General features: G+C 47.0%; 1 protein-coding gene across 1 annotated transcript; it reads left to right on the top strand.

Annotated features, from left to right (window-relative positions):
- Nucleotides 1–10,499: 10,499 nt before the first annotated feature.
- Nucleotides 10,500–24,380, top strand: LOC311323313 (sodium-dependent neutral amino acid transporter B(0)AT1-like; the record flags this gene model as incomplete). Its single annotated transcript, XM_084455514.1, has 12 exons — nt 10,500–10,698; nt 18,480–18,620; nt 18,835–18,972; nt 19,072–19,253; nt 19,471–19,581; nt 19,710–19,822; nt 20,056–20,184; nt 21,354–21,510; nt 21,769–21,973; nt 22,224–22,383; nt 23,704–23,866; nt 24,210–24,380. 12 exons carry the CDS (start codon nt 10,500–10,502, stop codon nt 24,378–24,380), a joined length of 1,869 nt encoding a protein of 622 aa, XP_084311640.1.
- Nucleotides 24,381–25,208: the final 828 nt, after the last annotated feature.

Raw genomic sequence — 25,208 nt, 5'->3', positions numbered from 1 at the left:
TAATGCATTGTTTCAGTCATACTGTGATAAGATCTTCACTCCGAGAAAATAACATTACACTAATCAGTAATCACAATCAAGTATTTCAGAGTTCCATGTAATAAGTTACGTTAGATGCTGTAGTGTGGAGATAACATTAGGTCTGGCTATGCAGATTCCAAGAAAGATAACGATAGCTAGTTAGCTAGCTTACCGGTCTAGTAGAAAAGTAGCCATGTCACCATGCGACTTTATCCCATGAAACTCCATAAACTCCGTCCAACGAGCAAAGGCTGGCCCGATATTTATCCGACTTTTGCTCCTTCTTCGGTCACTGAAGATTCACTTGAGATTCGTATTGCACGGTTCGCTGGGGTTCAGGCGGAGAAGCAGGACGACAAAACTCGACCATTTTACCAAATGTTTAGCTGAAAAGAGTGAGCGGAAGTGGACGGAAACGCTGCCGTTTTATAGTCGCACACACACTTGATGCTAACCAACATCTATAATGCTGCTAATTTATGGAAGTATAACGTTAGCTGGCTACTGCTAATCTCACACTGGTGAAGCTAGAATAGTAGGCTACCTGGCAACCCAGCGCGCAGTACCAACACTGTAATACTATTGGCTGGTATGATATCAACAGAGTGTCATTGTTGGGCTGTCAAAATTTCATAATGTAATAATTTCAGACAAAATATCATTTTTTATGGAAAAGCAATACTTTTACTCTGCAGCCTTCGCAAAGCCCTATGGATGTATTTGTTAGAGTTCGGTTTGGGACCCAGGCGCAACAGGAAAGGAGGAGGCAAGGAACGGTAAAGCCCGGAGGGGCGATTTAATAAGATCACAAAGGGGGATGTGGTAGTCGTATAGCTGATGGTCAGGCAGGAGCGTGGTAGTCGTACAGGCGATGGTCAGGCAGGAGCGGGGTTGTCGTACAGGCGATGGTCAGGCAGGAGCGGGGTTGTCGTACAGGCGATGGTCAGGCAGGAGCGGGGTTGTCGTACAGGCGATGTTCAGGCAGGAGCGGGGTTGTCGTACAGGCGATGGTCAGGCAGGAGCGGGGTCGTACAGGCGATGGTCAGGCAGGAGCGGGGTAATCGTACAGACGTGGGTCAGGCAGGAACTGGAGAGATGAGGAGGGGAGGCAGGGTGAGTGAGAGTAATCACAAACGGGGAACGGGAAAAAACACTACAAAATACGGGTAAGGAGATTGTAGGCTAGGCTATACTTTACCACAAGAGTATTATGGTAAGATCTGGCGATGAGTGGAGTGTAGACCAGGTTCTTGTAGAGGTTGAAGGTGATTGCAGAACGAGGGACAGGTGTGGTGATGATAATTGGAAACCGGTGAGTAGAGCCGCGCCCGCGTCATCGTCGGAGACGAGCGCGCCGTTCTTGTCTTTGCGCACGGGCTGATGTGCTGGGCATGTCGGGATCCGACTCGACGTCACCGGAGTGGGAGGAGACTGCCGAGTCCGCGGAGCTGGCCGGAGACGGGGAACGCCCGGCAGTGGGGGGAAACTCCGGAGAGTCAGAACGTTGTATGCCCGGGCCGATGCGACGTGCGGTAGAGCGCGTAGGACGCCCCGAGCGCGCAGCGGGCCCAGAGGGGAGAGAGGGAGGCGGTTGTGGAGGCGAGGGCATGCGAGCCGTAACAGGACCCCCCCCCCGAGGGGAGCCACCTGGCGACCGACCGGGGGCGTCAGGATGGGCCCGGTAGAAGTCCCGGAGGAGAGACGGGTCCATAATGAGCTGCCTGGAGATCCAGCTGCACTCCTCGGGGCCGTACCCCTCCCAATCCGCCAGGTATTGGAAACCCCGACCCCGGCGGCGCACCTTCAGCAGCCGCCGAACCGTCCACTGGGGATGCCCGTCGACCATCTGGGGAGGCGGAGGAGCCGGGGCAGAAGGCATGAGGGGACTCGAGGAGACAGGCTTGACCTTGGACACGTGGAACACAGGGTGTACCCGCATGGAAGCAGGGAGCTTAAGGCGTACCGCAGCTGGGTTCAGGACACGGTCGATCTCGAAGGGCCCAACGAAGCGCGGAGCCAGCTTCCTGGAGGGGACCTGGAGCGGAAGATCAGCGGTGGAGAGGTAGACCCATTGACCGGGCCGATACGCCGGAGCAGGAGTGCGGCGGCGGTTGGCCCCGCGGCAGGAGCGCTCGTTGGAGCGGAGCAGGGCCCTGCGGACCTCCCTCCAGACACGGCGACAGCGGCTGAGGTAGGTCTGGACGGAGGGGACGGAGGCCTCCGACTCCTGGAGAGAGAACAGCGGGGGCTGGTACCCGAGGGATGACTCGAACGGAGACCTGCCAGTGGCAGCGCTGGTCAGGGCATTGAGGGAGTATTCGACCCAGGGTAGGTCCTTGCTCCAGGAGGTGGGGTGGAGAGCCGACACACAGCGGAGAGCGGACTCCAGGCTCTGGTTGGCCCGTTCGGCCTGGCCGTTGGTCTGCGGGTGGTAGCCAGAGGAGAGGCTGATGGTGGCGCCGATCTCCTTGCAGAAGGCCCTCCAGACCTGGGAGGTGAATTGAGGCCCACGGTCCGAGACAATGTCTCCGGGGAGACCGTGGAGCCGGTAGACATGTTGGACGAGGAGTTCAGCTGTCTCCGCAGAGGACGGGAGCTTGGGGAGCGCCACCAGATGGACCGCCTTGGAGAACCGGTCCACCACGGTGAGGATGACCGTGTTGCCCCTGGAGGGGGGAAGACCGGTGATGAAGTCCAGGGCGATGTGGGACCAGGGACGGCTGGGGACCGGGAGAGGACGCAGGAGGCCAGCCGGGGGCTGGTGGGACGCCTTGCTGCGGGAGCAGACGGGACAGGCGACCACAAACTCCCGGACGTCGGACCTCATGGAGGGCCACCAGAACCGTCGGCTCAGGAAGGAGAAGGTGCGGTGAACCCCGGGATGGCACGCAAACCGGCTGGCATGGCCCCACTGGAGCACCCGGGACCGGACCGAGTCAGGCACGAAGAGCCTGCGAGGAGGAACGTTGGCCGGACTGGGTTGGGCGCGTTGGGCCTGCCTCACCACTGCCTCGATGTTCATGGTGACCACCCCTATGACACACGAGACCGGCAGGATGGTCTCAGGCTCCGCGGGGGGCGCCTCGGGCGCGTGGAGGCGGGACAGCGCGTCGGCCTTGGCGTTGCGGGAGCCGGGCCGGAAGGTGAGGGTAAAATCAAACCTCCCGAGGAACTGGGACCACCGCGCCTGGCGGGAGTTGAGGCGCTTGGCCGCCCGGATGAAGGTCAGGTTCTTGTGGTCTGACCAGACGAGGGTGGTGTGTTCGGCGCCCTCAAGCCAGTGGCGCCACTCCTCCAAGGCCCCCACCACCGCCAACAACTCTCTGTTCCCGATGTCGTAATTCACCTCCGCTGGGGAGAACCGGCGGGAGAGGAAGGCACAGGGGTGCAACTTCTGGTCCTCCCCTGACCGCTGGGACAGAACAGCACCGATGCCTGTGTCCGATGCGTCCACCTCGACCACGAACTGCCTGGAGGGGTCAGGATGGAGAAGGACCGGGGCGGTGGTGAAGCACTTCTTGAGCGCGGCGAAGGCAGCGCTGGCAGCCGGTGTCCAGACGAACGGACGCAGGGATGAGGTGAGGTGGGTGAGGGGAGCTGCTACCCGGCTGTAGTCCCGTATGAAACGGCGGTAAAAGTTGGCGAAGCCAAGGAAGCTCTGAAGTTGCCTCCGGGTCGTGGGTTGAGGCCATTCGACCACGGTCTTGATCTTGCGGGGGTCGGGTCGCGTCAGGCCTCCCTCCACAATGAGCCCCAGGAACTCCACTGACGAGGAGTGAAAAGTGCACTTCTCCGCCTTGATATATAGGCGGTTCTCCCGGAGACGCTGGATGACCATGCGGACATGCTGGACGTGCTCCTCAGCGCTCCTGGAGAATACCAGGATGTCGTCCAGGTAAAGGACCACAAAGACGTCCAGCATGTCCCTGAGCACGTCGTTCATCAGCGCCTGGAAGACGGCGGGGGCGTTGGTGAGACCGAAGGGCATGACGAGGTACTCGTAGTGGCCACGGGAGGTCTTGAAGGCGGTCTTCCATTCGTCCCCCTCATGGATACGCACCAGGTGATAAGCGTTCCTGAGATCCAACTTGGTGAAGATGGTGGCACCGATGAGGGGTTCGAAGTTGGAGCTCATGAGGGGGAGTGGATATTTATTCTTAACCGTGATGTTATTGAGCAGCCTGTAGTCGATGCACGGCCTCAGATCTCCTCCCTTCTTCTTTACGAAGAAGAACCCCGCTGCCACCTGGGATCGAGATGGTCGGATGAGACCCTCGGCCAAGCACTCGGAGATGTAGGTATCCATGGCTGCTTTCTCCGGGAGGGAGAGGTTGTAGAGACGACTGGCTGGGAGAGGGGCGCCAGGGTGGAGCTCGATGGCGCAGTCGTAGGGTCGATGAGGGGGGAGTGTGCGGGCGCGCTCCTTACTGAAGGCCTCCCCAAGGTCGTGGTACATCGAAGGGACCGTGGAGAGGTCCGGAGGAGCGGGACGGGGTCGGTCAACCCGAGTGGAGGTCTGAGCAGCTCGGAGGCAGCGGGCGTGGCAGGCGGTGCTCCAGCTGAGGATGTGCCCCGAGCTCCAGCAGACATGAGGGGTATGGAGTTCCAGCCAGGGCCTTCCTAGGATGAACGGAGCGTCGGGAGAGTGGATGACGAAGGGGCGGATGTTCTCCACGTGGTTTCCCGAGGCTGTGAGGGTGAGGGGCAGGGTCCGGTGAGTAATGGGACCCATGGGATGGCCATCCAGAGCGAAGGCCGAGAGGGGCCTCTCCAGAGGGGAGATAGGGAGCGCCGCTTTGTGGGCGAACTGGACGTCCACGAAGCTCTCGTCAGCACCGGAGTCGATGAGAGCAGGGACGGAGAGCGTGTGCCCCTGCCAGGCGAGGGTGACAGTGAACCTGGCGGCACGGGTCCGGGATTGGGGATGGATGAGCCGGCTTACTCGGTACCCCCTGGCGAGTGGGCCTACTCTTTTTGCCGCCCTGGGAGGTGCAGAGGAACAGGAGTCGACGGCGTGCGCTGGGCTAGCGCAGTATATGCACAGTCCGTTCTGTTCCCGGTGCTCACGCTCTGCAGGGGTCAGTCGGGCCCAACCCAGTTGCATGGGTTCCTCTCCAGCGGTGTTTGGGGGGGCGAGGGAGGCCGAAACAGGCCGAGAGAGACCGGCAGAGGGAGGCGGAGACGGTCTGGGTGCGCTGTGGTGTTGGTGCGCCCGCTCGCGCCTGCGTTCCCGGTGGCGCTCGTCTATGGCTATGGAGAGGGAGACGAGTTGGTTCAGGGTCGCTGGTCTGTCTCCTCCAGCCAGGCTGTCCTTCATGGCGTCCCCCAGGCCCCGTCGGAAGGCGCTGTACAGGGCAGACTCGTTCCAGGAGCAACGGGCAGCGAGGATGCGGAACTCCGTGGCGTAGTCCGCTACTGAGCTGGAACCCTGGGTGAGGGCGGAGAGAGCAGCGTCCGCGTCCTGTCCGTGGACGTCGTGGTCGAACACAGTCCTGAATTCTGCCACGAAGGCTGTGTAGTCCTGCATGTAGGCAGCTGCGCCTTCGCGACCCGCCATGACCCAGCGGCGAGCCCGTCCCGTGGTTAGATTAGCGATGTAGGCTATGCGAGCTGACGCAGTGGAGTACATGCTTGGCTGGAGATCAAACACGTACTCACACTGCATGAGGAACTCCCGGCAGAGGGTGAATGTCCCGTCGTAGGGGGCCGGGGAGGCGAGATGGGGCTCCCGGTTTGGTGGAGCGGTGGGGTTCAGAAACGGAGCCAGACGGGCACTGAGCGCGGTGACCTGGTCGGACAGGGTGCTGACCAGAGTAGCGAGTCCCCTCAGTCGCTCGTCCTGGGCTTGCTGTTGGCCGGATACCTGCGGCAGTTGCCCAGCTTGGGTCTGTTGGAGGGCTTGGAGTGGTCCCGGAGGTGCAGGTCTCTCCTCCATGTTGGCTGGGTCAAAACTGGCCAGATCTTACTGTTAGAGTTCGGTTTGGGACCCAGGCGCAACAGGAAAGGAGGAGGCAAGGAACGGTAAAGCCCGGAGGGGCGATTTAATAAGATCACAAAGGGGGATGTGGTAGTCGTATAGCCGATGGTCAGGCAGGAGCGTGGTAGTCGTACAGGCGATGGTCAGGCAGGAGCGGGGTTGTCGTACAGGCGATGGTCAGGCAGGAGCGGGGTTGTCGTACAGGCGATGGTCAGGCAGGAGCGGGGTTGTCGTACAGGCGATGTTCAGGCAGGAGCGGGGTTGTCGTACAGGCGATGGTCAGGCAGGAGCGGGGTCGTACAGGCGATGGTCAGGCAGGAGCGGGGTAATCGTACAGACGTGGGTCAGGCAGGAACTGGAGAGATGAGGAGGGGAGGCAGGGTGAGTGAGAGTAATCACAAACGGGGAACGGGAAAAAACACTACAAAATACGGGTAAGGAGATTGTAGGCTAGGCTATACTTTACCACAAGAGTATTATGGTAAGATCTGGCGATGAGTGGAGTGTAGACCAGGTTCTTGTAGAGGTTGAAGGTGATTGCAGAACGAGGGACAGGTGTGGTGATGATAATTGGAAACCGGTGAGTAGAGCCGCGCCCGCGTCATCGTCGGAGACGAGCGCGCCGTTCTTGTCTTTGCGCACGGGCTGATGTGCTGGGCATGTCGGGATCCGACTCGACGTCACCGGAGTGGGAGGAGACTGCCGAGTCCGCGGAGCTGGCCGGAGACGGGGAACGCCCGGCAGTGGGGGGAAACTCCGGAGAGTCAGAACGTTGTATGCCCGGGCCGATGCGACGTGCGGTAGAGCGCGTAGGACGCCCCGAGCGCGCAGCGGGCCCAGAGGGGAGAGAGGGAGGCGGTTGTGGAGGCGAGGGCATGCGAGCCGTAACAGTATTCTTTTTGATGTTTTTAAATTTTAATCCACATATAACATATTATACCTTTAATAATAATAATAATGGATTTCATTTATAAAGCACACTTTAAATTAAAATTAAAATATTGTCCTAATTTAAATTACATTAGCCTACCTTACATACTGTAGGTTTGCACATTATGGCATAAGGTTTTTCTAAGACTAATAATGAGTGTCCCAGATTACAGAGTGAGCTGTCCCAGATTATCAATTGGACATAGAATTTTTGGTTTTGGCAAAAGAAACACTTATATATGTGTCATGTCTACTCTGAGGTTTTTTTTCTTCTGATTTGATGAGAAAACATCTTGTGGTATCAGGTTAGGATCTAATTGTATCAGGTTAGGATCTAATGTATTGGGTTCATATCGAAATATGTTGCAGAAGTCAAATTTGCAAAAAATATCCCACTTTACCCTGTTTCACCCTAGGCTTTATGCTTTAGGATCCGCCTGTTGTCATCAGCGAATGATAAGACTAAATAGGCCAGAGATGGGCAGGAGCTGTCGGCACTTCTTACCGGATAGTGGGGTGCTTGGGCATATTTTGGTTCAGATTCTTCCAAAAGCACCAAATCTGGCACAGATGTTGTCCATACCATTCTTAATCCAATTTTGCCAGGAGCCAAGATGGGCACCCCACGGGGCCCCCATTGGCGAAATCCAATATGGCCGTCTCCCCCAAAAAACGAAAAGGGTTAGAATCATAAATAATACCACTTTTTAGGGGCTTTCTGGGTCGTAGAATCTGATTCTGATGTTATTTCAATTATTTGAGGTCAGGTTTACCCCTCAAAGTTAGCATAAAGGTCGTTTTAGGGTAAAATCCAGTGTTTGGCATCCCAGATTCTACCTCCAAAAGAGTTTCTCATTATAAGCTGTACATGTGTCACATTAGTTTGAGATCTCATTATTTGATGTTTACCCCTCAAGGTCACTAAAGAAACCAGTAAGGCAAGGCAAGGCAAGTTTATTTATATAGCACATTTCAGCCACAGGGCAATTCAAGGTGCTTTACATGAGACATTAAAAGCATTAAAACAGTAAGGATTATCAGGAACAACTTTTATTGAAATAAGAGATCTGAACAGAGAAATCCGTTTTCCCAACATTTTCTTGGCAGGTTATTACTGGCAGGTAGGCGGTCTACCAAGCAGTCTGACAGGCAGACAGGGTGGCTGACAAGCAGACAGCAAGCAGGCAGGCAAGCAGGCACACTGCAAGGGAATCCAAGAGGCTAAGGGCAAAAATAAATGTAGATCAGAGACAACAGATCCAGCAAGGCAAGTTTTTGTTGATCTTCGCCCAACTCTTTAGATTGTCATCTAGGACATTGGTTAGTACCTTGTGGAGGTTAGCCTGGTCCACGCCCTCACAGATTATACAACACTTGACATTGCCCCGATGTGGAAAATTCCCATATGACCTGAGTTTTTGGGGACTAGGGCCAGCTTCTTCTGCACTAGGGCCAGCTTCTTTGTTTCGCTTCTATCTCGCCTGTTTAACCCGAGAACTATTACAATAACTCCTGCACATTTTGTGATACACAGCCTTATGCGATTTAAGAGTTGCTGCAATGCCTGAACCATCATTCAACTGACTGATCGTGACATTACAAGGAAGATCATTACCGTAACCGACAACTGGTTTTGTTTCAAACCTTTCAAGTCGGAAATAAGTGAGAAGTAATGGGGGAAGATTATTTGGTTGTCAGTTAATGCCTCATGTGAGAGTAACTTTAGCAAAGCATAACATTAGCTGTAGACAAAAACTGACATGTCTTCATACCCAAGCAACCTTAGTCATTGCCTATAGATCAATCAGGTCCTTTTTTTGTTGGCAATAGGCTAATACATTGAATCCACAAAGTATTATGGTTTTAGATTGCTTTATTTTCACTGAGTCTCAACTCTGCACACAAGCTGAGGCTTCATGTGCAGGAACTAGCTAAAGTCACACTAGGCTAACGTTTATGTTAATGGATAATGTACAATAATGTTCAGTTTGTTTACTTTGATTCCACAAAAGTTAATTGTTTTATTATTCTTAAAAAGTACCACCACTGCCAAGCCCACATCAGTGTTGTTAGACAGTATCAGTCAGTGGCGTGACCTGACTGTCTAATTCAGGGCTTCAACAGAGAATAGCCCCGAATGTATTTTTTTGCTGTGAGCGGTGGCATTAAAACAACCATAACTTTGTGTAGGAAGGTCGTATCGAGTCCAGGTTTTTTCTACATAGCGTATGGTACAACCGGAGGAAAATGGGCAATGTATGTTGGTTTGATTCGGTCTTTGAAATGAGTCTATTAGCCTAACGTTAAGTTATACGTTACCTAGGTAACGTTATGAAAATCTGTGGTTCACTTTCTAATTTCCCCAAACATTGGTGGAACTGGTGATTTTGTCAATGCCTATCTTATAATTTGACATAGCTAGCTAGCTAACGTTAGCTAACCTAACAGTAGCTAAGAGTAACGTTAGCTTGGCTTAGCTCCTGATGTTTCATACCAAGAAACACCCCTGGTGTCAGTGTTTACCACAGGTTCTGATTTGATTTTTTAACCAGGCTTCATCCATTGTTCGTATTTCTATCCCCGAAGTTAAATATAACTAGTATAAATTATACTTTATATTATATATATTATAAATTACTATAAATAATATACATTTGCACACTTTAGCTACACAATGCCTCATTTGCATATTTAAACAAGTTTTCAGAAAAAGTGTAATGCAAAGAAATATGGCTCTAATGTATGTAAATCATAGTTAAAGTTTAATAGTGATATCTATAAGTTAAAAATTTTACCCTATTTTTACCCTTTCACCTGCAGTGAGTTATGCCCCAATAGAAGGCTTGATCTCTGGTCACACGTTTTCACAATATATAATTTATGGATAATCTTTCCTTGTGTCTTCTCGTTTTTGTAGCAATTATCTATACATGACATTTAAAATATCACTCAGAAAAGGTTTTATTTGGAACGTCCTCTCATTTTGATTTGTTGCCTATATTTAGTGTTTTAAGCTGTAGAAATGTATTTAAGACATGTTTCATGGGTTACTTTGGGTGAATATGTTAATATTAGTCTATTTACTATACATGTGAAAGTTCGAATCAGCACAATTCAAACTGTCAGGATTATATAACCTTTTAGCAATCCTAGGTCTTTTCTGGCGGCCATTTAGGATTTTCCACTAAAAACAGCCTTTAGTGGGTCAAATTTTTGGACACCCCATCTGGAATTGTTAGATACATCTTAAAGAGGGTGTATATCAAATTTGGTGCTTTTATCCGCCACGTAACGATTAGGTCATTTTTCTGGAATAATCCCCCCTACTAAATGTCACTCTACATGCTGACCACATGCATTCATGGGCGGAGGCCTGCGCTCTTTGAGTGTCAATCTAGAGTCTAAATGTTTTGTTACACATGACACTCGCATACATACTATGAATGCCAAGGAAAGCACCATTTTGGATTTTCCGCTACAAAAGTCATTAAGCTGGAGAGGTTATCATGTATTGATGTTTTCATATTGACCCTATGAACTTTCCAGGTGAAGAGGACCCAAGCCCGCCACCATGAGACTGGTGTTGCCAAACCCGGGTCTGGATGATCGGATCCCCTCACATCAGGACCTGGACAATCTAGAGCTAAAAGAGGCCGGGCACAGGCCCAAATGGGACAACAAAGCCCAGTACATGCTCACCTGTGTGGGCTTCTGTGTGGGGCTGGGTAACGTCTGGCGCTTCCCCTACCTGTGCCAAAGCCATGGAGGAGGTAGGCTGGGGCTGGGGGAACAATGGGAGGTGGAGATGAGGGGGGGAGGGTGGGGGGGGTACTGTTTACTTTGTGATTCTTCCCTTGGCCGTTATCACAGGATGTAGTTGCCAGAGGTGGGACAAAGTCATTGATTTGAAAGTCCCAAGTAAGTCTCAAGTCGTTGTCCTCAAGTCCCAAGTCAAGTGCCAAGTCAAGACAGGCAAATCCCGAGTCAAGTCACAAGTCAACACTGGGAAGTCAAGTCAAGTCCCAAGTCCTAAACTTTCAAGTCCTTTCGAGTCCATTTAAAGAGATGATCCAGGTTATAATTATAGCCGCTAAGCACATGTATCATGTCTACTGTTTACGATAATGAGCCTCGGTTTCGAAAAGCTGGATCCTTCTCGACAATTCGCCTGCCGCTTCTAAATAGCATGCTTTTTATTTGGGTTTGGCGGAAAGTATCAAGTAATTTCAAGTCAAAAGGCCCAAGTCCAAGTGAAGTCATGAGTCATTGGTGTTAAAGTCCAAGACGAGTTACGTCTTTTGACATGTTGTCAAGTCAAGTCTAAAGTCATCAAATTCATGACTCGAGTCTGACTCGAGTCGAGTCCAAGTCATGTGACTTGAGTCCACACCTCTGGTAGTTGCCTTCTGTAGTGTCGTACAAGGTTATGGAACTTCTTGGGTGTGTCGTCAACCATTCCTCCATATTGTTCTAGTTCCTTCAGATTCTGAGGTTCACATTTGTGGATTTTTGTGCGAGGCGTAAGCCGTCGCACCAAGAACAGCGAATGCCGATTTGTGCCTCTGTCGGGATGTTGACCTGCAGCTCTATGAAAAGCGAATGCCGATTTGTCTGTCGGGATGTTGACCTGCAGTTCTATGTTGCTACCACAAGAGGCAGTGGTCCCAGAATATCAAAACAAAAAGACTCCACAGATTTCCCAGGTCAGCGGTGGCCAAGTGGATAGTGCATCTGACTAACACCCCGAAGGTTGCATGTTCAAGCGTTGGTGAGGACAGTATTTTGTCACTGGATGTTATAGAAGCTATGTAAAAATGCGGTTACCTGGTGGTTCTATGTCAGTTATTGAATTTATGTGGTAGAGCCACCGCCCCTAAATAAACGAGCGTGGGTCATATTCGTTTAGACCCTTTTACAGCCTACGTTAGCCCAAATATGTGCGCGCATTCTTGAAACAGTAGCAGGGGGAGACAGACGAATTCAGAGCAAGGAGCACTAAAGAGCCGTATTTTATTGCAAAGACTAGTATTTTATATACCGTCAAGATGTCTGTCTGTTGCGTCTACGGGTGTACAAATCGGCGCTCTAGTGGATTCAAACTTTATTTGTTTCAAGAGGAAACCGGCCTTTTCAGAGGAACCAAAGTCGCCTGTGGCTACAAGCCATTAAGCGTACGGACTGGACTGAGGACATCATCAGAAATGCCCGCGTTTGCGGTGCCCATTTTATATCAGGTAAGTATTTTGACTACCTGGTTTCACTGGGATGTCTGGTTGAAATGTAGTAATGAGTAATATCTGAAGTAAACAGAGAAGTAAACCATAACCTGCACGCTAAGCTAAGTTCAGGAATGCCTAATTATAGCTAGCTAACTCAAGGCCCGGGGAGTTGGAGATACACTGCACTTTTCTAAGGTTAGCTACTACAAGCTGGCTAGTCCTTGTCCTCAACCCTTGCCTCCCAACTAATCATAGCAAGCAAACTCATTATCTAAAGCTATGCTACGTCAGCTGACTGGGACGTCTCGTGACTAGCTAACGTTAGCTAGCTAATGTAGCTAACCATATTGTGCCAGACCGTCAAAACAAGTGTCACAAGTGTATATTTGACATTGCTGGCTACATAACCAGTGTTGTGAAATAAGTTTTAACAACTGGTCAGTTGATATGTTGCACAGCAATCGAACAGGACAATATCATTAGGGCTAGTAGGTAAAGTCATCTTGCCCAGCTGGTTCTGTTATAGGCTCATTCCTATGGGATAGCTTAGTAGTTGTTTTTTATTAACAATGGGTTGACTAATCACTAGATCAATATTTTCAGTGGGGGATAGGACTACAACACCACCTGTGCTGTGGCACCAGGAATCTGCTCTGACCACTGTTTTTATTCACCACCATATCATGTTATTATGCAGATGAAATGTACTGTATGTCTATGCGACACAAAAAAGGCTTTATATAAATTTTATTTTAGTGCTTGTTGAAAGCTACAACTGGCACCAGCATCTGAGTAGCTATTTCAAAAAGCTCCCAAACATTAAGAGTTACCTGCACTTCAGGTAATTATCATTGTCATGTATTAGCTATTCCATTTTATGGACATGGTATGGTTGTATTTTATTTGTGGGTAATATTTTAATGCACTCTCCCCCTGCTGTTCTATTGCAGCTTTGATGCTGGGATGCCTGGTGTGGTTGAGGCCAGAGAACACTGTGATGCAACACCAGTCAGGTGTCAGCTGCTGCGTAACGCTGATGTCCAGGCCCTCACTCTCATAACAATGGCACACATGCCAACCCCTGGACCACCAAGTGAACACTTGACACCTTGCTCCTTGTCTATACAATAGCTGACTCTGCACCACTGAACACTCGAACCAACACCTGACAACACTTGAGCAATTGAACACCTTGTCTATACAATAGACAACTGACTCTACACTACTGTACACTATCACTTGAATCAACACCTGACAACACTTGAGCAATTGAACACCTTGTCTATACAATAGACAACTGACTCTACACTACTGTACACTATCACTTGAATCAACACCTGACAACACTTGAGCAATTGAACACCTTGTCTACAGTATACAGTAGACAACTCACTCTGCAGTACTGTATACTACTGTACAGTATACTTGCCATCCATGATCAGATGGGATAAGTAGATGAGCGTGATACTGATAGAATGCTAGTTTGACAGTAAATTGCCTTTAAATGTCTAACTGCTTACCTAGGACTGGAATGAGGAACTGATCAGCACTGATACTGAGGACAAGCGAAGACAAGAATTCCAATGTTTGCTATGCATATTGCTATTGTATGTACCTTTACAACTTATGTTTGCATCACTGGATGTTATAGAAGATATGTAAAAATGTGGTTACCTGGTGGTGCTATGTCAGTTACTGAATTTATGCACAGTAATTAAACATTTGAAATACTCCTGTTGTGAAATTATATCTACAGTATAGGTGTCTCAGTAATTACCCATTATATATTAGGCTATACTTTACATGTATTTAGCAGGTAAATGTTATGTTTTTCCAGATGGACGGGAGAGATCCCATGGGAACAAAATGTTTTGTTTATCTTTAAGGAAATACAGTGTGTTTTGCAGATCCAGAACATCAAAACAAACACACTATGACACCGCAGATTTTCCAGATCCTCGGTGGGATAGTGGATAGCCACAATGTGGACGAAATTTTGTCACTGGATTTTTTAAAAGCTATTTAAAAATATGTCCTGTTAGTATGATTCCACGTTCTTTGCCTGCAAAGTGTACCGGCAATGGACTGCATTTACCGTTTCGTTTTTGCCACGGGAGGGCAGCAACAGGCTTAGATAGACTGTGTTCCTTCCAAAGTATTTCTGTTAGTTGTCATTATATTTCTTTATTATTTCAGAGACGACACACTCACTGTCTTTATGTAAGTGAAGAGCATTGAAAGGTCAAATTATGCTTATTAAGGGTTTAAAAAGTATTAATACTGTCACAATACTGAGGAAAGCGTGTGAGCTCCTCTCACCTAAGAAACTGGGCTCAGCATCATGATCATTACCTTTTTATCCCTAACATAAATTCCACAAGTAGAGTAGTGGTCAGAGCATTGGACTCCCACATGGGTCATTCTCAGAGATTACGGTCTAGAGTATATGTAGCAACCACTTACATTTTGTACATCCGGTGGATTCATTACCCCCTTAATGATACAGACTACTACCACCTGGTGGTGTGAAGTTTGTGTGTGAATCTTACACAAGCCCAGATTGGAGGTTCCACTTGGCTACTGGCACAAATGAACCCTACTAAGCCAAACTAAGCCCTAATGGTGTCTTCCTTTCCTACTAAATTCTAAATACATACAGAATATAACATTACAAAAAACATACACAGAGTTTACAAATACAAAGCAGTTTAATTATTGCTTTATTATAAGTTTCTTATGAAAATGTAAGTACAATTATGGTCTTTCATATCTTCATATCAAGATCCTATATACATATATATATATACATAGTAAACTAGAAAAAACGCGTAGCAGCTAAATGCCTCCGCCCAACAATGCAAGTTGCAGTTAACCTAACTAACCCTAACCCTAACTAACTGCTAACCTAACCCTAATGCTAATGCTAGCTAGTGCTAATTCTAACTATAATGCTAATGGTAACACTAATGCTAGTTAGCTAAAGCTAGCATTAGTGTTAGAATTAGCATTAGCTAGATAGCGTTAGCATTATCGTTAGCTAGCTGGCATTATCGTTAGCTAGCTAGCATTAGCGTTTAAAAGTGCCTTTTGTGATGTCATGGTGACCTTGACCTTTGACATTTGAATACCAAAATCTAATCCAAGTCCAACTGGACATTTTGGCCAAATATGTACAAATTCTTTCAAGCCGTTCTTGAGATATAGTGTTCAGCAGGCCAAAAGCACCTTTTGTGAGGTCAGTGACCCTTGACCTTTGACCCCCACAATGTAATCAGGTAATCCTTGCGTCCAACTGGACATTTTACCCAAATATGAACAAATTCCATTAAGCTTTCTTCAGATATTGTGTTCATCAAGCCAAAAACATATTTTGTGAGGTCACAGTGACCTTGAACTTTGACCTTTGACCCCCACGATCTAAGCAGTTCATCATTGAGTGCCAATGAACATATCTATCAAAGGGGAAGAAATTCCGTCAATGCGTTCCCGAGATATTGCATTAACAAACATTGGGTATCGCCTGGCGGAGGCATAAAAAGGCCTATTAAAGACACTTAACTAAACAACATTACTACCATGCGGACCGAGTAGTCACGTTCGGTGAATTTCGTTGTTTAATATCCTGACTTGAATAGTTAATGCAGGCCAACTGCTACAAAACACGATTGAAAGTGTATGTTATGTCCTTGGAACAATTTTGGGGCAAAGGTAACGTTAACATGTCCTCTAAATCCAAGAAAAACTACAAGAAGAGCACGGTAGCTAGCAGCGCTGGCAAGGGGGTGCAAGATGGCAACGCAGAACATGTGTCAGAGGATCAACCGCTAACAAGCCAAATGATGGACCAGGCCATGACCACTCTCACAACAAACATATCAGACATGATAGAAGCCAAATTCGACTACTTTTTACGTAAAGTGGGAGACATCACGAAAGAACTGCAAGACACGGTCAGGCGAGTTGATGAGGCTGAGCGCCGCGTCTTGGCAGTGGAAGATATAGGAGTGGGGACAGAGAAACTGGTTGCCTACCTGGAGAGAGCCCTGGCCTCCATGCAGGAGCGTCTGGATGACCAGGAGGACCGGGGCAGGCGAAAGAATCTCAGAATAGTCGGTTTGCCAGAATCCTCAGAGGGCATGTGGTCGTGATCTTTTTGGCGATCTGCTGTAGCCATCAAAGACCACAATGATCTTCTGAAAGCTACGGCCAAGACACTGCACGTAGCAGTTGGCAATCTTAACAGTTGGCAATCTCCTGCCAAATCTGACCTTGTTCCCACTTGAGAAGCCATCCGCCATCAACTACCAGAGTGGAGCAGGGTTGGTTAGTGAGGTCAAACGGATCAGTTAACTCCTTCAGGCTAGTCTTGGAAAAGCCGGCCTTGTTTGCCTTGTTCATTTTCTGATCTTTGTTGCTGAACAGGGACAATGGGAAGGGAGTCAGCTCATACTCCAAACTTTTCTCAACTGTCATATCCCGTTGGGCAACAATGATCAGTCGGTTGAACAACTTGTGTGAGTCAAGATTAATCTTCTTCTCGTTGACCTTGGGAATCTTTCTGAGTGATGACAGGGCTTGTACCTTTGACTTCACTTCCATGGTTAATGTCACTGACTGTCCATCCAGCTTGATCTGCATCTCCCTCCCTACTTCAGCTGCTCTCTCAGCATTGACTGGGTCATCTCCTTTGCTTGTGAATCCTGTAGAGATAGACACAGGCATCACCTTGTCTCAATCGTAGTCGAATGGGTTGTTCTCCTTGAACAATTTGAGGGCAAGTTCAATCGCTTCAGCATCTCTCTTAATCTGTGTTTTGGCAAGGTCTCTGTGGAGTGGAGCATGTTTCTTGACACCTTCCTCCATGCACTGGTTTACACTAGAGAAGTGGTTGAGGGTGAGCACACAGCACTTGTGGCCAGAATCACTGTTTCTCATCATCCCTCTGCTCAGTCCACCTTCTGACTTGGCTGCCTTCACTAATGTCTGCTCGATACAGATGTCACACCAGGTGCCAGACCAATCATGGCTAGAGTAACGGACAACGTGGTTTCCATGGGCAGTGAAACTTTCTAAGCTCTTCTTGTAAGCAGGCAAAGTTTCCAGTTGCTTCATGAGTTGACAGTACAGCCGTGCACCTTTGGCGTATTGATGATGCCCTGCACCTGCAAAGATGTCCAGCATCCTGGTAACAATGCAGGATTGAGTGTGGCTGTTTCTCCACAAAGGAGTGGTTTTGGTGAAAAATAAATGCTTGCAATAAACTCAGAATCATGGAAATCCCTAGTGTGACCCCTCACTGGTTACTCAAGGCCAAATTAAACATTTTAGATTTTTTGAAAATCGGTTACGGATACCCCAACTTTGAGCAGTTTTTTTAAGAGGTTTCCTGCAGGAGTTGAATTTCAACATTTTAATACATGTTACTACACACCTTTACAAATTCACACATTGGTGAAGAAATGTATTTGTAACGATTTAGTTCCCAGATTGTCAAATATCTGATAAAATGCCCTTACTATATGGATGTGAATATTGTGATCCGGGTGTTTTCTGGAAGAAAATATTATTAATAAAACAATAGTATGATGAGTTTGGAATTTTCAGCATTTTGTTTTTGCAAGAAATATATTTCAATACTTGTATATTTTATTTCGTTTTTTTCCCCATCTTCATCAAGGGTGTGAATAAAAAGGAGTCCACTGTATAATTTCAACAATGAATGCTGTCTATACATTGCTCACAAACTGCCCAGTCTGTCTGGGTGTGTGAGTGAGACAATAAAACTCTGCACTCTGAACGTCTCAATCTATAGGAGAGGAGACGTGGAAATGAATGACGCCCACACAAACACCCATATTTAACAACAGTGATAACTTAGATATTACCTAGCTCATATAACCTCATTCAAATAATCAAACCCTGTGGTGAGTTTATCCCTGAGAAAACATTTTGAGAAACGGGAAAGGTGGTGCGTTGAACACCATGTGTTACGCAAGCGTTGCACCTACATTATGGCGGCTGAGAAGATACGGCGTGGCGTGGTTCATATACAGTATCAGTCTGCTGATTGGGTAATACCTCTGACACACCCACCAGACAAGAGAAAACCTACCTCAAAGCCCATTCTACACCGTTTCACACTGTTTCGAGGAAACATGTCATTCAACCCGGAAGCCATAGCAAAGTGGTGCACACCGTTTTCAGATTGAACTCACCCCTACTCTCATGATTGCATCGGAACCGAGTGTCATCTACTGGATAAACTAGGCATTGCAATAAGAGTTTGGTTGTCCCACATTCATCATATCATAGTGTGTTGGTTGTATTCCCAGGAGCCTTTATGATCCCGTACCTGATCCTGATAGTTCTGGAGGGAACCCCACTCCTACTGCTGGAGTTTGCTATTGGCCAGCGCCTCAGGACGGGCAGTGTGGGGGTCTGGAGGGCTATCAACCCTTACCTCACTGGCATCGGTAAGTTCATGAACCACTTCAAACTGAAAGGAAATCATACACATGCCAATTCATATGTTTATTTTATTTACGGTACAATAGTTAAGGGCTGTGTTAGAATCACTGTTTTCAAGGTCTAGTCTAATAGAATCAAAAGGATGCTGCTCAGGACTGTCTAATGCCTGAGAAACGGACTATTGCGATGTGCTCAGAAGTTTCTATGCCCTATGCACAGGTATTGCATCAATGATAGCGTCCTTACTAGTGGCGCTGTACTACAATACTATCATGGCCTGGACCTTGTGGTACCTGTTCAACTCCTTCCAAGACCCCCTGCCTTGGAGTCAATGCCCACTCAGTGAGAATAGGACAGGTAATAGAGGACCAATGCACAGATAAAAACACACAGTAAATGCACGCACGCACGGACGCACACACACACATTTGCAAATGTGCTTGTGGCCCACTGTAGGTCAAGTGGCAGAGTGTGCTCAGAGTTCTCCGGTAGACTACTACTGGTACAGAGTGACATTGAACTCATCAGCAGCCATAGAGGAGTCTGGAGGACTACAGTTTTGGATAGTGCTGTCTCTCCTTGCTGCCTGGACAGTGCTCTGCTTGTGCTGCATTAAGGGGATTGAGTCTACAGGAAAGGTTAGTTGTGGCCCCCGGTAATCTATAGATGAACAACATGTTATGTAAATACATTGTATTGCCATAGGTCAGCTCAAACTGCTCAAAATCTAGACAAGCAGTTGTGATCAATGGAGGCTTACGAGAAGTGTTGAGGGAGCTAGACTTGAATTGTTAAGCAGTGTCTAAGTTCCCATAATCTTTATCAGCCTTTCTCTCTTTAACTTTTGTCTACTAGGCTGTGTATGTCACCTCCACCTTGCCTTATGTGGTCCTCACCATCTTCCTAATCAGAGGGCTCACCCTCAAAGGAGCCTTGAGCGGCATCAAGTTTCTCTTTACACCAGATGTGAGAGGTTGACTCTACAGCGTTCACAAACCATTCACATACCTGATCCATGATGAAATATCACACTTTCTTTCCATTTTATTTGGGTATCACAGGGCACTGATGTGTATTAATGTTCATCCCTTCAGGTGAAACACTTGTTGAATCCTACCACATGGCTGGACGCAGGAGCCCAGGTATTGTTCTCCTTCAGCCTGGCCTGGGGTGGTCTCATCTCCTTCTCCAGCTACAACCCTGTTCAGTAAGTAGTCTATGCTCAGGTCTGGCACAGACCTCTCGGATGATCTAGATTCATCCCAGCCCAACTGGTCTTGACGGACAGTATCTGAGAGTGTTCACAAAGATACAGGACTAGAACTTCTCGGATCTGAAAATTAAACGTGTTCTGACTAGTTATGGATTTGACATCAACAGTTGGAATGATATAGTTTGATATGTTGTGTCATACTGGTTTTGTCAACTCTTTCTACACAGCAACAACTGTGAACAAGATGCCGTGATCCTTGCAACGATCACTGGCTGCACCTCTGTCTATGCTGCTACAGTTATCTATTCTATCATTGGATTCAAGGCCACAGAGAGGTTTGATGACTGCATAAATGGGTAAGTTGGTACTCCAGGCTTATTGTCCCCCACCCGGCAACAGCCGAAGGGGGGGGACTTTAGTGAGTGAGTGAGTGAGTGAGTGAGTGAGTGAGTGAGTGAGTGAGTGAGTGAGTGAGTGAGTGAGTGAGTGAGTGAGTCTGTCAGTCCCCCCGTAGTACCAGAACCCACCACAAAAGGCGCCTTTCCAATGCACTTTTCCATTGACAAGTACATTTTACATCAACAACTATGCTTGGTGTCTCAGTATAGTCTCAGACAAGTTTACTCTGGAAAACATGTACTTTCTACATCCGCAGAGAGTAGAGCTTGAGGTCTTTAGTAGAGCTAGATATGTCTGTATTTCAACATTCATTATATGACTTTAGACCATACAGGTGCATGGACTCGTTTGCCCACTAGATGGAGACGTTATTGTACTCTTATTCACTCTACCATGGTTTGTAGAGAGCTTACTTTGGTCAATCATTGATACACATGATGTGACATTAGTAGCGCTAGATATGTCTGTATTTCAACATTAATTATAGGACTTTTGACCATACAGGTGAATGTACTTGTTTAACAACTAGTGAATGTTGCATCTCGATTCCACATTCCCGGCATGGTATATAAATCACACATTATGCTGTCTTTCTTTGGTTCATTATAAACAAACAAAGACAGAAAATTGAGGGGTCTTCTATAGGGCAATATAGTGGGATCTCTGTATAAAAACGCCTAATGAGAAGCAGGGTCTTGATACCACAAGGGAACATGCATAATGGGTGGGGGACAACATGTTTACATGTGTACAGTACTTGTTCTGAGAGGGCTAACTCTGGCATATTTGGAGGAAATCAGGTATAACTTAAGGTCAAATGAGTATGGTTTCCTAGGAATATTTTAGGAATACTTTTAGAGCTTTTGCTTGAGTCTGGAAGCCAAGTGTAGTTTTGTTCATTTTTGGAACTACAGTATTCCTTTTCCATAGTGTCTGTCAAACATGTCTAAGTCACAAAATACTCTATGCTGTCAGAGGACTTCTAGTGTTAGTGAACATTTTGGTGAGGTTATTTCTCACAGACACAGATTAAGTAGCTACAGTACATAGTTTAGGACCATGAAGCACTTTCAATTGAGAATCTCCATCAACCTGTTTATCTCGTTTTATCTTTTTTTTTCCTCAGAAATATACTAGCACTGCTGAATACATTTGATTTGCCCGAAGGCTCCGTCACAGCGGTCAACTACGTAGATACTCTCACCAGTCTGAACTACACTCAGCCAGATATTCTACAATCATTGGACATTAAGACATGTAACATGCAGAAGTTGCTCAGTGAGGTAGGCTAGCCAGAGTTTGTTCAATCATGCACTACACCCATAAACCCTACATTCCATCATGATTCAGCTTCCAAATATCCAGTACAATCAAACAAATGGTTGTATTAGTTTTTTCTTACTCCTAGTGGAAAGGTCGGAGAGCTTTGTGAGGCCCCCAAATTCCAAGCAATACACAGTATATGCAGTATAATCAGCTGATTTGAGTCTCCATGCATGTGCAGTGCAGCCTGTGAGTATCAGCTGTATGTGTACCTGCAGGGTGTGGAGGGGACGGGTCTGGCCTTCATCGTGTTCACAGAGGCCATCACCAAGATGCCCGTCTCTCCTCTCTGGTCCATCCTGTTCTTCATCATGCTCTTCTGTCTGGGGCTGTCCACCATGTTCGGGAACATCGAAGGAGTGGTTGTACCCCTTCAAGATCTTGGCATCTTCCCCAAACACTGGCGCAAAGAGGTCCTCACAAGTAAGGCTGGGAAAATAAAGGAACTATTGTGGGGCACATTTTTAAAAGTGCATTTGCATTAAATTGCATTAAATTTGTACCCACACGTGATACCTGTGCCATCCACATGAGAGACAGGGACACAGCGATCATGTTTCCTGTTCCTGTGTCATACTGTATAGAGTTCTGAGTGTGGGAAAACGCAGATGTGTTGGAATAAAGGATGTTTCTTGCTTGTACTGTGGACCCTTGTGTCTCCTCTGCGTTTCAGCTATTGTTTGCTTGGTGGGCTTCGTTCTCTCGCTGCTGTTCGCCCAGAGCTCAGGGAGCTACTGGCTCACCCTCTTCGACAACTTTGCGGGCTCCATCCCCCTTCTGATCATCTCCTTCTTTGAGATGATCGCTGTGGTTTACATCTACGGATTAGACAGGTACAGTAGCAGAAGACAGCAGGGTTTCAAACTAAAAGTAAGAATGGCTTGCTTGTCAATTTCTAATCTGACCACGGCCATCCAGTCAGTCGTAGTCTCGCAGCTACTGTGGAAGTAAACTCATGCCACGTTCCATTTGTATGAAACGCAGCCGAATTCATCAACGTCAGCTACTGACGCCAATTAAGATGGCTACTCTGCCCATCAACAATAAGTGAAAGCTGTAATAAGACTGTGTATTAGCAATTCTGTATCATTTGTCTCATTAAATCAGTCGTACACACAATACTGTCCAACGTCTATCAGTGAACAATGTTGCTACAAAGTTCATATGTGCAAAATATCAGAGTTGTTATCAACTTGCCTAGAACTACAAAGATGGGCTAAAGTGGGGGGGTACTTGTGGCTCTGTGAATGAAACTGTTTCATTACCTCAGCCCCAGCGATGGAGGGGTGTAGCATGGCCCAACTTAGAACCCATTACATTTTTGAGCGGATCCATATCTCTAGGCTGGCTTTGCCAGACCCAATTCGCAAAAATGCAAAGGGTCTGGACATGCTGAGTTTTTTTGTTTTTTTTTCCGGGGCGTTATCAACGGTTGCAGACCAAAATGCCTCTGAACGTAATTGGAAGGATCTATAACCAATCAGAGCAACAAGACGTTGGTTAGTTGTTGTATCTTTGTATCAAATAGGTACAGTTGTTACTGGGTGTATCCACAAATTAAAACAAAACTTAAAACATAGCCTGCTCCCCGTGTTGGGGTGCTAGAGACACACGGTTTGGACTGGGGTGTGAGGGGGACAGCCCGGATTGCACCGACCGCCCCCCGCCGGCTGTGACCCGAGGGAGGCGCCACAGAGCTGCCCAAACACAGCCGCCCATTTACCTCAATTCATTTTTTGGACTTGGGCTCAGGAGCAAAAAATCTCCACCCATTAATTGTCAATGGGGGCGATTGAAACGGCCATATCTCGACGTGAGAAGGTCATATAGTCACAGGGTTTGGACTGGCATAAAGCTCTCGGTCTAATGCAGCAATCCCAAACATGTCTTGCTAGCACAAAGCCACGACATTCATTCATGGGTGGAGCACGATTTCTAGTTATAGTTAAGAATTAAACATGACAGACCAACTTGATTTCAGCAAGCATAATGCATTTTCAATCTAAAGTATAAACGTCTAGACTACTCAGTGGCATTTTGATCATTCTGAGAAATAACATTAATCATCATAGTTTTACTACATTATTTATAGACAAGCCCTGCTCTGCTTGATTGCTCACCAACAGTGATCCAATGATGTGCTACATCCTCAGGTTTAATAAGGATTTGGAGTTCATGATTGGACACAGGCCAAACATCTTCTGGCAGATCACCTGGTCTTTCATCAGTCCTCTCATCATCCTGGTCATCTTCCTCTTCTACCTGGCAGCCCTGGTCAGCGCGGAGCTCACCTACCGGTCCTGGGATCCCCAATCGGTACGGACGATCAGTCACTAAACCCTCTGAACATTCACCTGTACTTACAATAGACGGCTAGCTAGTTGGGTTTTGATGTGTGAGAGACAACTGCTACTCTATTCTAAAAACAAAAGGTAGCTACAGTATAAATAATATTTTCTAACAATAGACCAACCCTCTGAAAAACAACCTAATTTGCTTTAGTGTAGAAGTAGCTCACGAATTGACAATGGATGTTTTTAGATTATGGTTGTTAGCCGTGTCAGTTCCAAACATTACTGGAACACTTTTCCCCAATAAATCTATTTTTTTCTACATTCGGATAAACAAGAGTGTATGTTCTATCTTGTTAACTTTCCAGGAGAGCTTCCCGCAATTAGACAGCAAGACATTTCCTGACTGGGTCAAGTTCATCATCTTCCTCTTAGCTGGTGTACCAAGTCTCACCATCCCCATCTATGCAGTCTGTAAGATCATCTACGATCGATGCTACAAGAGGAAGAGAAATCAACTCGCAGCAGCAAGATTTTAAGAAGCCCCCTATCCCTAATAGTCCAGGGGCCAATCCAAATGTTGGTACCGGCTTAGGTGACCAAATAATTCATTTTTTGTCTAACATGTCTCTAGTTTATATTTTGGTATGATAACCCTTCCTAACTAGCAGCCTAATGATAGTAATTTATACATATAAACAAACCTGCCCCCATATACAACAACAAAACCCTCATTCTTGTATATATCATTTATTTTGACTTCTGGACAATGTTTCTCTAAACCAATGGTCTTACAGTGATTATGTCTCCAATGTGTTTTATCTTTCACATGTCCTCAAGCATTGGTATAAAGTTACACAGTTAACCCTTTGATGCACAAGCTATGCAAACCCCTAATGTACAGCATGGGTCACAGATTACCACAAATCTTTATTTACATTTTGCCTTTCTTCCTTTATGAACAGGAAACGTTGAAAAGATACACACATCACTTATCGGGGTGCTGGGTTAGGTAATCATAATGAAGAGAGTATGCTCCAGTGTTGACCTTTACTAGAATATACTTTAACACACAACCTGTGGTCATCTATTTTCATGGGTGTGACACACACTGTTTGTTAGATGACCTGACGAAAAGCAGGGGCTCAAAGCGCTGTCCAGTAAAAGTCAACATTGGAGCATAAGAATGGTGCAAACTATTATTTTCATTACTTTATGAATAAATGCAGTTTGTGTTACTACATACATAGGTCAAATTATTTTGTTAAAGGTCCCCTATTCCTTTCTCTGGGGTTCCCAAAACATGTATCTCAATATTTTTTCTAAAAATACTACTTGGAATAAGCAATCTAGCATACTGTACCCCT

Source organism: Borostomias antarcticus (genome assembly GCF_949987555.1).
Source record: "Borostomias antarcticus genome assembly, chromosome: 21".
In the NCBI taxonomy this organism is placed as follows: Eukaryota; Metazoa; Chordata; class Actinopteri; order Stomiiformes; family Stomiidae; genus Borostomias; species Borostomias antarcticus.
Note: the sequence above shows the minus strand (reverse complement) of the source record. Positions and strands in the feature narration are given on the sequence as shown.